Source organism: Ambystoma mexicanum, chromosome 13, assembly GCF_040938575.1.
Source record: "Ambystoma mexicanum isolate Mex_15411 chromosome 13, UKY_AmexF1_1, whole genome shotgun sequence".
Lineage (NCBI taxonomy): Eukaryota > Metazoa > Chordata > Amphibia > Caudata > Ambystomatidae > Ambystoma > Ambystoma mexicanum.
Window position 1 is genome coordinate 127366143 of NC_090938.1, and position 13321 is coordinate 127379463.

Consider the following 13321-nt stretch of genomic DNA (forward strand, 5'->3'; position numbering starts at 1 on the left):
TAGGTTAGGTTCCTCGTGAAAACCTTCCTTTTCTTGTTGGTCCTCAACATAGGTGAACTCATCTTCCTCTTGAAAGAAGGTGTTTTCCTCAGTGAGATTGTAAGAGTTTATGTCCTCCTGTATGGGGTTATAAAACTTCTGGTATTTAGCCCTTGGACTCCCCAGGGGTGCCTCCCTTGGTCTCTTGGGTGCCCTGTCTTCTGGGATGGACATGAACCTATCTAGTTTGTCCATACAGGTCTGGAACCTTTCAAAGGTCCACTGAGGTCGGCCAGGACGGTCTGGGAAAGAAAAGGGGGTTTCTTCCTCCTGTAATTGTCTGGTTCTGTCCCATAACGTCGAAGAAAGAGAGCCTTCGCCTTCTGAGTAGCCTTCTTGCTGGCTAGGGCCTTCTGTCGGCGTCGGGAACTGGCCTGATCTGTTTTCCGGCGCCTTCGGCGTATCTTTGGCCTTGTGCGTGGTTTTTCGTCGTTTCACTCGCGTACGTCTTTGGCCGTCCTTAGATGCTATGTGCGCGAGGCTTTCGGCGATCATTCTCTCTTCCGAGGGATCGGTCGCCGTCGCGCTATGAAACGTCGAGCCTTTGCTCGTCGAGTCCTTGCCCGTCGGGTCCTTGCTCGTCGAGTCCTTGTTGGCAACCTGAGCGCTCTTGCGATGCGCGTCACCGGAAATTTTGGTGTTAGGGCCCTTATTTTTAGGGTGCCCAGTCGCCTGTCGCAGAAGCGGTGGTGGGGAGGCCTGCGACCCTTACGGTCGGCGGAAGACATCTGTGGGCCTGGCGTCCCCGTTGGCGCTATGGCTACCTTCATCTTCGACGAATGTGTGCCTGGGGGTATGTGCTTTGGTGTTTTTCTGTGTGCGTCCTTGTCGCCGGGGTGTTCATCCCCATAAGCTGGGCGTGAGCCAGGCTTGTCGGGGCCGGGGACGGACTACGAGGAGCGTGAACGCTTCTTTAAGAGGTCTACAGCCTCCGTTACGGGGGCCGTGTAGTCACTGTCCTCGTCACACTCGGCGGCGGCGGCAGCGGGCGAGGAGTCAGGCCTAGACATGGCGTAGGCCGCCCACCTTTTGACCCTGCAGTCTTTTAGAGTTTTGGGCTTTAGTAATTTACAGGCCGCACAGCCGTCCTCCTGGTGATCGAGGGGTGAGCAACGGTTGCACCGTTTGTGCTTATCCTTCCAGGTATATTTACCCTTGCAAAGCGGGCAAAACCTAAATGGCGTCCTCTCCATAGCGGAGGGTAATAAGTGTGACTACGACCTCGAAAGAGAGGGAGGGGAAAGAGAAAGGCATTCTTAAAGAAAAGAAAGAAAGACCACAAAACCCCACTCTCCCTACTGTGTATGGCCGGCGAGGCCAGGCCACGTGTTCGGCAGCGCCGAAGGATCCCCTCCGCTCGTCCTTCCGTCGAAGCTCGGCGGAGAAACGGCTCTGCGTCGAGGGAGGGATCTACGTTATTGATATTAATAACAAACGACCAAAGGTCGAAGAAACTATTTGCCAATGTCTCTTGAGGAGCTCCGCATAAAGGCGTCCAGTAGCTGGGCGGAAGAAAACAATCTGAGGGACCTCGACGCGTGAGGGATTGTGGGTACAACGCACGTCACTATAGGGATAGTGTTACAGACACGCCTTGTCGACGTCCCCTTTTCGACTACGAAAAACAAAATGCAATACTCCGCAGTGACCACTGGATGTCGGACCTATGCACAGCATGTGATTCTAAGCAGATTAACAAACATCAGAAATATATATATATATATATATATATATATATATATATATATATATATATATATATATACACACAGACACACACCACTAAACGGTGGGTATACAGAGCGCTGAACAAACAAGAGCTGTACAATATTCAAGGTACACAAATTCACATTCTGTGGTGTACATGCAGCGTATAGTGAGAGTTTGAATAAAAACGACCCCCTTCCCAAACATACCTTTAACCCCCTGAGGATCTGGTAGATGAGAAACTGTACGTGGTCATCTGTCAGCTTCTGACACTTTACAATGTTGTTGAGATCGGCGCCCATGAGATGCGTCACCAGATACCTGAAAAAGCACACAGACTGTAAGGCTTGAAAAGTTGGCTTAAGCGGAATTGTTGCTGCCTGCTCCAGCCCTGTGCTACAAAGGTGCAGGCATGCGACATCCATAGCCATTCAACCTTATTTCAAATGCAGCATTAAAGAAGCAATTGCAGTGAACAACAATACAAATAAAATGTAGCCTGTTCGGCGCCCTTCTGCCATTTTTGTTGGCCTCACTCAGCGTGGCTCTGTAAGAGAAGAAGGGCCGGCAGAGTCTTACTGGGAGAGGAGAGGCATACGCAAAACCTGTGGTGTTGATGGGTGCAGGTCGGAAATACCAGTTTCCTGCGTGTCGTTGTGGGAATGGCATAGGCTTTTGGGAATAGGTTTCCCAAGGGTGGAGCCGAATGACTCAAAAATGGAAAGTGTGCCAGGGTTGCTGGAGGGCTTTGGGTGTAGGGGTTAATGACAGAGCTGTAAGAGGAGCAAAGTTATAGCTTCATAGTCTTCCTTTGCAGTTGAGTAGGTCTGTGATCACCATCAGTTGAGGGTTGTTCAAGTGTGGTGCAAGGTGAAAGGGTTTGATTTTAGAGGCTGGTTGGTTAGTTGGGGGGAAGACTTATGGGCTACAGTAGATGGTAAGCTGCAGTGTCAACTATGGGTTAAGGGTAGTGGGAGGATATGGCTTAAGCATTAAGGTGGGATAGTACGTGCCAGCAAGTCCTAAATCCAAATACTTTGCAGCATCAAACTGTCATTGCATGTGTGACAGGCTGCTAGAATGCCTGTATCAATGTGCTCCCAAAAGTCAGACTTGTACACAAATTATGATTCATAAGATTTTTATAAAAACAAGTGCTCAAAGAAAACAAAGTGCCACAATGCTTGCCAAACTAAACAAAATAGGCATCAGGATGATATCACCACATTTCAGGATATAATGTGCGGAAAAGGCCAGTGTATCCCAGTACAGTGTCTAAATAACAAGTGCACCCCCTCTTGCTTTGAAAGAGCATCTCTAATGAAGATTCTCAATGTTCCATGGTTCCGCAAAATCCAAACATCGGGGGCTAATGAAAACTAAAGGGTCTACAGTATACACACTCAGTGTCCTCAAAGTTCACCCTCGCTCAAGGAGGGCATCTCCTTCCCTTCATGCATTTCTGGGGAAAAGGTTTTTGGGTCTTTTGATATTTCTCTTCAACTGCAAGGCTCCCATGCCACAGAAACAAGGCTCCTGGGCGTACCAGTGTGTCAAGGGTCCTCCAGATCGCTGCCTTAAACAGCTTCTCTTAACTGTTCTCTTGTGATCCAGGGACAAGAGCTACTCGCCAGGCTAGACACAATGCCAGCGGTTGTAAGGTAGGCTGGTGTGCCCCTGTGGGGTTCAATGCATAGGTCCTATCTTGTCCAACTACTTACTGGACAGATGTTCTGACCCAGAACCTTCTCCAGCCCCACAAACTATAATCTGTCCACCCTGCTACAAAGGGTAATGGTGCCAGCTTGTTCCTCCACCTTCTCTACAATATTCCCCAGATGAACTTGGCGCTCCTGAACATCCCTCATCTGTTCTTTCCCCTCCCTCAATGGGCCAGGCTGTATACCACTCTAAAGCACATCGGCTTTCTTTACTCTTTCTGGAGCGTCTCTCCGCTTGTCCCTCAACTGCCTTTAATTCCAAGGATATACAAAGAGTATAGGCTAATACCGATGTAAAGTGATTTAATTCATCACAAATAAGGCAATGATTAGGCAGTGATTGCACAATGTAATGTAGTCCATCACTTCAGGGCATTTAAGGAATAGTCCTTTGATTAGCAGATGTTGAAGTTTCGTTACGGCAAGAACGCCTCAATAATTGTGATTAACATTAGATTCATGTGCTGAACATAGCATCAAGACACCGAGGCAAGTGTAACTGCTGTTGTGGTTTTTTGGGAGAAAGGCACTAGCTCTATATACAATTTAAAAAACTCGGGACCATAATGCTGCCTTGGAAAAGCCCCTAAGTGGGCTAAACGGTTGGCCATGCAGTTGGCAAATCAGAGTACAGTATACATTATGCTTATTTTTTTTTTTATTATGGTATGGTGTAACAGACGCACCTCAAGTGATAAACTACAATGGACTGTGTAATCACTGCCTAATCATTGCCTTCACTATTATATAATTGGCAGGAAGTCACAATACTAACCCATACGCAAAAAAGTTACTAAATATTTGTAAAATAAGTAATTGTGTTCTTTTTTTACCTTGATGTGACTTGTTTTACTAAGAAATTCTAATACATTTGGTTTTGAATTTCTGATGAATTAAATCACTTCACATCAGTATTAGCCTATACTCTCTGTATATCTTTTGAACAATTGACGAGAACTTACCTGTTGGGAATACCTCTAATTCTTAACTTGTTCAAGCCGTTTGTTGTAGGCTTAATCCTCGAAGGTAGCAGCCCTCCCTTTTAAGGAAAACAGCTCCCAGCATCAGTAACTCATAGGCGCAGTCCCCATTAAAATCCGACAACCGCACCGCAATCACTGTGCCTTTAATTCCAGGTCAACAGCCTCCTGCTTACAGTAATACTCTGCTTGCCCTGTTCATCCCATTCTTTTCAATACTAACTTCTCTCTTCCTCACAAAAAAAGACATCCGTTTCTTCTCCTGCAACACTGAATCTCTCTCCGATTTCACAACAATACATTCCACCTCAAGTTCTTGGTAATGTCTCAGTCCTGTGAAATATTTTCATCCTCATTTCACCAGACGATACCCATTGCTTTCCTCAGTGAATTGGTGTGCCTCTTTCTGTTTCAACTTAATATCTCCCTCCTTTCTCTACCAGATGGTAACCCCCTCAACCCTCCATTCTTGCCAACAATCTACAGAGTTCACTTAGTGTGTTTACAGCATCGAATCTAAGGCAACCTGGGAGAGAGGTATCACTAGGTGAAAACTAACTTTCAAAATGGTGGACCAATTATAGATTTGGTCTAGCCCCATAAAAAGAAAGCAACCCCAGGTGCACTCAGGGACACAGCCAAGCCGAGCACTCCCCTTCTTACAAGACCAGGCGCAGACCCTCACTGAAATTCTACCCAGGAGGAGGGAAGAACACACTTGTGCTCTAGGGAAGACCAGACTGGGTTAGGGAGATTACTGTGAGAGCAGAGAGGAAAGAGGAATCAGGAGGAAGTTCAGGCAAGGGCAAAACCAAGGGACACCTCCACCCCTGTCCTAGCTGTGTACCAGAGTCTAGTTTATTTGAAAGACTGGGACTCAATACAAGTTTCGCGGTAATCAACCGAAATACAGCCAAACACTTACTGTTACTGCCAGTTGGTCCAGTGGAGTTACTGCAGGGTTACAAATGGCAGTAATTTCCCACTTTTGGAGTCCATAGGACTTCATGGAGATTTTTGCCGGATGCATCACCTGCAGAATTACTCTGCAGTAAATCCACCCATTTTTGGAGGCTAAGTGGAGTATTTACCTCCAGCACAAGCTGGAGGTGAATACGCCACTTTTCCTCTGAAAATCGGCAGATTTACAGAGCAGTCATTTCGCTGGTAGTAAATACAGCAAATATTATAATTTGACGGTGCAGGAAAAGCATCAGTAACCGAATTACTGCCATCCTTCCTGCACCACCAAACTTGTAATGAGGCTTGATGTGCTTGAGTGAATCTTGCGGTACAAGATACAGAAAAGGCTGCATCTAGATCAAACAAAGTAGAACGGTTTGCACACACCCAAGCCCGTAAGGCCAGAAAGGGACGTCAAAACCTTCTTTGAACTGTACGCATTGGGACAATAAGCCAGATGCCAGGAAGGAGCAGAAACCTGCAAACAGTGGAAGAGACACTCTGTAGGCGGAGGATGTTCAAGTGGAAACAGGCTATTGTTTTGTTTGGCAAGATGCCATTTTCCTTTTGGCGGGTCCTTCTTGTAATGCATCCCCTATAAAGATCTTCAATGTAAGCATATGATCTTGGCATACATCTTAGTCCCAAGAGGAACTCTGTGACAATGCCCATTTAATAATAATATTAATAATAATATTGTGATGTATACAGCGCTGCATACTAGAAATCTAATTTTGGAGCGCTTTGCAACAGGTGCTAATAATTCCCTTAATTATTACCCACATTGTGTCAATTTATGACCTTGGAAGAATGAAGGCATAAGTAAGACAGCTTCAGTATCAAACCCTTGTCCAAGCGACATCTACTACTCATCGGAGACACATGTGCTATGTGTACAGCTATCCTCTTCGGGAAATGTGCAGTGAACTGGGATGTGGTCAGACCCCATCTTTTCAAATAGTCAAGTCACAACAATTTATTTATAGAATGCAAACAAGATAATTTGTGTTAGGGAGATTTGTTTAAGGGCCTTCTGATGACTGCTAAGAAAAATCAAACTTTATTGCTAAACAGGGTTTACCACAGAGTTAGCCATGCCTCTGACCTTGGGCCAGCTTTTATGTTGGTAAGAGGAGGACTTCTGCAGCTATTCTTCTGACCTACATTGGAGCCAAAAATCCCTTGAAGCAGAGCAGCCCAGTGAAGATCCGAAGACGATCAGCAGAAGATCCAGTGCCCGGCCTGCTCCTCTGCCTGATCTCCGAAGGCCCTGAGTAGTGCTTCAGCCCTTGGACTAGCGGGAACATCTTTGCTAGATGCCTTCTCAAGAATCCAGCCATTCAGAGCCTTCGGAAGTGTCCCTGGACTGCCTAGTGGAGTAACAATGTGTTTCGAGGGCTACCACGCCAGAAGAGTCACCGTTCCACACCTGAGTGCGAAACTTCCAGTCGCCAACTTGTGCCACAAGTTACCATCTCCCCGAATTCCAGCTTCCAATCTTCAATGGTACCTGTCCTGGGCGCCGACTGGGAGGACACCCATCCTCACACGCAAACTGTGACCGTCACTGGAACTCGCCTGCTTCCATCCTGTGAAGTGTCCCAAGGAGGCCTGCATCATTGGATTGAGGATTTCTTCACCGAAAAGGGTTGCATCTTTCATTTAACTCCGACCAGACCAATCCTCTAACACGAAACTCCTGAGCAGTTCTCACCGGAACAAAGGGCAGAAGACAATCCAGAAAGACATCTGGGAAAATCAGAGTCACTGGGCTAAGTAAGCATCAGAGTGCCTGCTGCCCCCCATCCCCATCCCCAACACACATACACAGTCCCCCATGGGATAACATCGGGAACAAGTCTCTTTGCCTCCTATCACCATTTCACTCACCTTGGGTTGTCGAATCTGGGTCGGGTATCCTGTCCCTGGGTTAGCCTTGGGTCTGGAAGAAAGGAGATCACTTACGTTTCCTTTGGTAAATTGTTGGAGAACGTTTAATTAGATTGAAACCAATTAACCAACACACGCCCATTGATTCCTCCCCGCAGAGAATACTTATTGGTGAGAAACAATGTTGAACCCTGTGAATTTTGGGTAGAAGGATCGATCCATCGCAAGGTTTGGACTTCTCAAGCTATGATATTCTTGCAATTGGTTACCAAAATGTACTCCATCTAACTTACTTACCTGCATTGTTTAAGTTATCTAATGAATATTAAGTGAACTGTGAGAAACCAGAGGGTATCTCACCCGCTAGTCCCCTGGAATCTTTCTCCAGGGGATGGCCATCGCCTTTGGATCCAGACCCTGGGGGTGGACCAGTGCGGGAGGATCACCTGGGTGAGGGGTCTTCGGGAAGTGGGGGTGAGATAGCTGATGGTGAAATGCAGTATTCCCCCCTTTTTTGTTCACCCGCCCCATCCTATTTTTAGGATTTTCCAAAGTCTCAACCCTCCCCCTTTTTTACACAAACACTGGGCCGAGGAAGAGGGTGACAGTGTAACCAGGCTAACTCTCTCACATCGTACTGGACATGTTTCATTAATCGGGTCAGGCAGAGTCGGGTACTTTACCCTTATTGCATACACCTGATACCAATTAGCTCTCCTCACATGAATAAAAGGCAACACCTAAAGACAGACTCTGAACAAGGCGGAACACGAGAATGAGCAGAACTTCCGGGAGGAAGGCACACCTACTGGAGCAGAGCAACAGACCAAGGGATGAGAGTAGCGGGCCGAAAACCCCAAGGCTTCCCTATTGGAGGTTGTTGCCTCCAACAGGCCGCGAAAGACACGGGGAGAAGGCCAGATCCCACAAGTGAAGTATGCATTGTGTTTCAAGGACACCAGCGACCCTCCCAGGTGAACGGCACAGTTGGGAAGGCGAGGTCAAGCCTGTGGTACTACCCTTAACGCGAAAATCGGAAAGCGCCAAACAAGAAAGAAGCACACACAGCCGGTGAGTTGGCAAGCGGCCCGAGAGACCAGTATATTAAAGTGAATGAAGTAGCAACATCATATCACAAGTGAAGGCTGCACGCGTGTGCTTGAAACGCGAAGAAAGGCGCCTGTGAATGAACTTTAAAGTGAAATACAGCTGCAAGATAAGCGATACTAAGTAACAGAGGGGTCTGGTGAAAGGAAGTAGCCCATTCAAAAGTCTCAGTGAAAGGTGCATTGTTTAAAGCAAAAGAACGAACAAACAGCAGGAGTGAAAGTAAATAGTGAATGTTGAGGCGGAGTGGTCCTGCAGTGGTCAGTAAGCAAAACCTACACACATTCGAAAGACTTCGACAGCCAAAAGTGGTCCGAGCCTCTTTGACGGAGACCTGAATTGCATTAAGCTTGGGGAAGGGAGCCTTCTTGCAATTTTGTGTGAATTTTATCCTAAGGAGGTCTGAGCCCAGCAGAGAGGGACCTTGCAAACTTTTTGGTTGAAACATTATTTTGGAAATGAGAGCAAGGGAACTTTGAGCATGGAAGACCAGGCGGGGCCTCGATCCACGGTTGTGCACTGTGTTGGAGGCCGAGCCAGAGTGCATCATCCTGCCCACATCCCAATATCAAGGGGTAGAGGGCTGCTTTTATTAAGTCAAATGTTACTTTCTCTGAATGTGAGGAAATGGACATCGTGAGATGTCCAGTTTGTTCTTTAATAGGCCTAAATGTTAGAGGAGTACCAACAACTCCTTCTACGGGTACTTGTAGAGACTTCTTAATTCTGGGTATGTTTTTTTTTCTTCCCACTCAGCATCCATAAAGAGCACGGTGGCTTCACAGCCTATGAGAGTAGGGATCTTTGTTGAGAATGTGTCAGAAAAACAGAGGCACTTGGAAAACTACTATGGCATGGGGATTGTACTTTCTCCATGTACGAAGAATACACTAGTCCTCCAAGACTAGTACCATGGAGTGTTTTAACCACCAATTACACGTGCACTCTGAATCCAGGATTCTTCGCAGCTGAGCTTAGTCACTATTGCCACATCAATTACCAGTTATCCCTGGCTCTACTTAATTCCAGCAGCAGCTTTTCTACAGCACGTCACAAACTAGTTCATAGGCTGTAGTACGGAAGCTTTGCTGTTCATCCCAGAGTATTTCTATGCCCTGTGACTGCCCATTTCGTATTTTGGCATACAGTGGCATTGCTTTCAAGCATCCCCAGCCTTTCCTCCAGAACAACAAATTACTTACCATGGTAACGTTCATTCGACTGGATGTTCCCCCCACATATTCCTCATCTTATGATATTTCCATATCCAGCTTCAGCTGCTTCGGAAATTATTTCCAGCAGGGGACGCTGCACATCAATGCCTGTCGACTCAATGTCCTTCGAGGGCCTCCGTCTCGGTGTCGACGTAATCAATGGTATATAGCACGCGCAGCGACTGTTGGCGTCAGTTTCGATTTTTACTTGTATTAGTTTATCCTACGCCTGACAACTACTCCCCCTGAAAGAGCGTATAGTACAATAACAAAGAAATGCTACTGAATGGTAGGCTGGGCGGGGCGATAAGGAATACGTGGGAGGAACATCCAGTTGAAAGAACGTTACTACGGGTAAGTAACTTGTTCTTCGAATGGATTGTGTCCTCCCGTGTATTCCTCATCTTATGACAGAGTCCCAAAGCAGTGTTCGTATTTCCGGAGGGGGGAGTCCGAATTTTCTGTCGGTACAGAATGTAACACTAATATCAACAAACGAATGAGCAAGGTCAGGTTGATCTCTGCTGAAGAGTAACCACTGCTACACCCTGAGTGGGTGACCCCTTGTGTGGGTGGTCACAGAATTCTCATGAAACTGTTCTTCTGCACAAAAGTGTTTTATTTTGAAGTGTAGTAATACACTGGTATTTTTCAAAAACATAGGACAATCACATTTGAGGACATACAAAGTGGAGTACCTAAGTACGAATGATAAAGTAGTCAATATTTGAGACATCTACTTGTACAGTTTGTTCATTCTCTATAGGTTCCTTGGGAAGGAAGCTTAGAGAATTCAGTGGAATCATAGACAGGTAGGGGGCCCATAGAGTGTGGGCACAATCAAAAGTTGAACAACAACATATAATACATGTCAACACGACAGTGTTTCGGCCATTTTGTGTGGAGCTAGGAGAGCTCTAGTGGTGTAGGCCTTCATCAGGACAGGAGTGTCTTTATGAGTGGAGGGTCCTATGTGGTCTGTAGGAGTGAAACAGACAAAGAACGTGTCAGGATGTACATGTTCAGCAAAAGATCTAGCAGAGAAGTTATGAATACTATGTAGGGCGGATGCCAGTGCTTACCGAATCCGAGGAGCTTAGTGGCTCACATTCAGAGGTGGAAGGATCCACTTCTCTAGGATGCAGTCATCTTGTCAACAGGGGCGGTCACGCCTGTCAGGGGATAAGGAGGTAGGATTACTAAATGGTGCCCCAAGGGTGCGGTTCCTCTCTAGCCCATCGTTAGTGTGTGACTAGGGGGGTGGTGGTGTAGGTCTTAACAGATTTGGTGAGAGTAGACCTAGTGGTGGTCCCCCTAAATGTGGAGTGCGCTTAAATGGGATAAAAAGGGCTTCTGTGGAATCACAAATGCCATTTAGCAAGTGCACAGAGAAATGAGTGCAAATCTGTATTTAATACAATGTGTGCAAGTTCTGGATAACGGTGCCACAACACGTGTCATGCAGTATATGGTGTAGGTGGCATGAAGGGCTATGGGTGTTTAAATGTGCAGAGTCATACTGTTTAGAGATTCCTTACAGTGAGGGTAGGCCTACCAGTTTCTGTGCATAAAGCCGCGTGCAGTACAGCTTACCTATTGCCAGTACATTCAGCTGCCAAGATCATTGAAGCAGCAGTGTGTCGTCTCGGATGTCGAAGATGCAAGTGTGTAGAAAGCAGGCGAGAGCCATGTTAAAGAACAAGGGCCCTGTAGTGGGGTGACTACCTAGATGCCTGTTTGGAGTTGGTGCAGGCAGTCTGTCGGGCCAAAATGCAAGTCATACACGGTGTGGCGCAGGATGATGATGTCAGCCCCTGTCAATCCCATTGGGTGTCTGGGGCTAGGGCCGTGTTGAAGAACAAGGACCCTGTGGTGGGGTGACTACCCAAGTGCCTGTTTAGAGTTAATGCAGGCAGTCAGTCAGTAGGGCCAAAATGCAAGTCATGCAGGTGTGGCGCATGATGATGATGATGTCAACCACTGTCAATCCCTTTGGGTGTCAGCTGTCATGTAGTATAGAATCAGGCCTGCGTAACTTCATTCCCACATGTGGTTCATGACATCAATGGTTTATATCAATTTACAGATGTAATTACTTTAAAAAGACAAGATCTGACACAAAATCAAAAAACAAATTGTTACACAGTGCAAATTCTTGTTTTTAGAAAATGGAAAGGATCTGTATGAAAGTCTGGCCAGATGCAAGGTGGATGTGGTTTCTCAAGAGAGCACCTGCAGCCATATTGTATAAAACACATTGCTGTAGATGGGTGTTCTGTCATAGGACATACATACTGTCACCATATTTTACAGGAAATGCTTCCACTCTACAGTTATGTTCAAACCCTCTTTGACAGTTCGTAGTTTGTGGACCCATTTCTGTTGTAGTCTGGTCAGGGTTTTGTCAATGTCTCCACTCTGCGGGTGGTGTTCACTTTCTGTAAGATACACCACTTTATATCCATGTTGGTGTGGTTCTTCTTCACATAGTGTTCCACTAGTGGTTTGCTGGTACCTTGTTTTTTATACAAGACCGGTGCTCGCCATTTCGGGTCTTCACAGCTCTCATGGTTTTCCCAACGTATAGAAGTCCACATGGCCATTCAATGGTGTGAATAACTTGTTTGGTATTACAGTTCGTGTGATCCTGTAAGGTCCATGAGATCTCTGTGTGTGAATACTTTGGTTGTCTCGGTGAACTGATAGGCCATGCATTTGCCACATTGGTACTGTCCTTGGACAGGTGGTAAGTTCCATAGAGTATTGGGTTGTTTTGGAGTTTCAAGAAAAGTATGGACCAGTGACTCTTTGATGTTGCGTTTTTTCTTGAAGGCAAAAAGGGGCACTTTTTGAAGGGATCCAGTGTTCTTGATCAGTGGCCAGTGCTGCTTGATTGTTTTTTTTATCAAATTGTTGAGGGGACTGTAGGTTGTCACGCATACCAGTCTGTCCAGTTCTTTTTTGGTGGTTTTGGTGAGGCAGATAGTACGGTCCGTGTTTGCTGCTCGTTTGCTTGTATGTTGAATGTAACACTGCCTTCCCATAAACACCTTCCTGGCTTGAAGAAGAGTCCAGACTATAATGCTTGGTGAATGTGTGGACTGAGGGCAATGGTGCTGCCACAAAAATATCCTGAATTGGGACTCCCCTCTGTAAGGCAGAGGAAGTAGCCATGCCCCTGGTCGAATATGCTGCGAGACCCTCAGGAGGATCTATTTGCATGTTTTGGGTCAAGCCTGTGTAGCCTCTCCTCTTCCTTTCCATGATGAGATGGAGGATAAAAAGAAGGTAGAATTATTATTATTTTTTTTTTTGTTAAATGAAACTCAGACAGAATGTTTGATGGAATGGTAGGTTTAACCTTAAAGGCCACTCTATCCTTAAAGAAGACTGTGTAAGGAGGCTTGCAAGACAAGGCTTGAAGTTCACTCGCCCTATGGGTTGATGTAAGAGCCACTAAAAGGATTGTCTTTGAAGTTAACAATCTTAAAGTACAGGAGTGAATAGGCTTGAATGGAGCACACCTTATGAATTTCAGAACTAGTTTGAGATCCCAAACTGGGACTTGAAAAGGGACCAGAGGAAAAACATTTGTGAATCCTTTCTAAAATTGTATAACCAGTGGAATCTTGAAGAAACATCCCTCTTCAGAGGAGCGCTTAGTAATAGATAGCGCTGCCAGATACCCTTTAAATGCGCC

General features: G+C 46.1%; 1 protein-coding gene across 2 annotated transcripts in view; it reads right to left on the reverse strand.

Annotated features, from left to right (window-relative positions):
- Positions 1-13321, reverse strand: part of MAPK14 (mitogen-activated protein kinase 14) — a 376319-nt gene that overhangs the window by 266043 nt on the left and 96955 nt on the right. For both annotated transcript variants that reach the window (XM_069633433.1, XM_069633434.1), the window contains exon 4: positions 1956-2067. In XM_069633433.1, coding sequence (XP_069489534.1) covers positions 1956-2067 — 112 coding nt within the window. The remainder of the gene's footprint in view (positions 1-1955; positions 2068-13321) is intronic.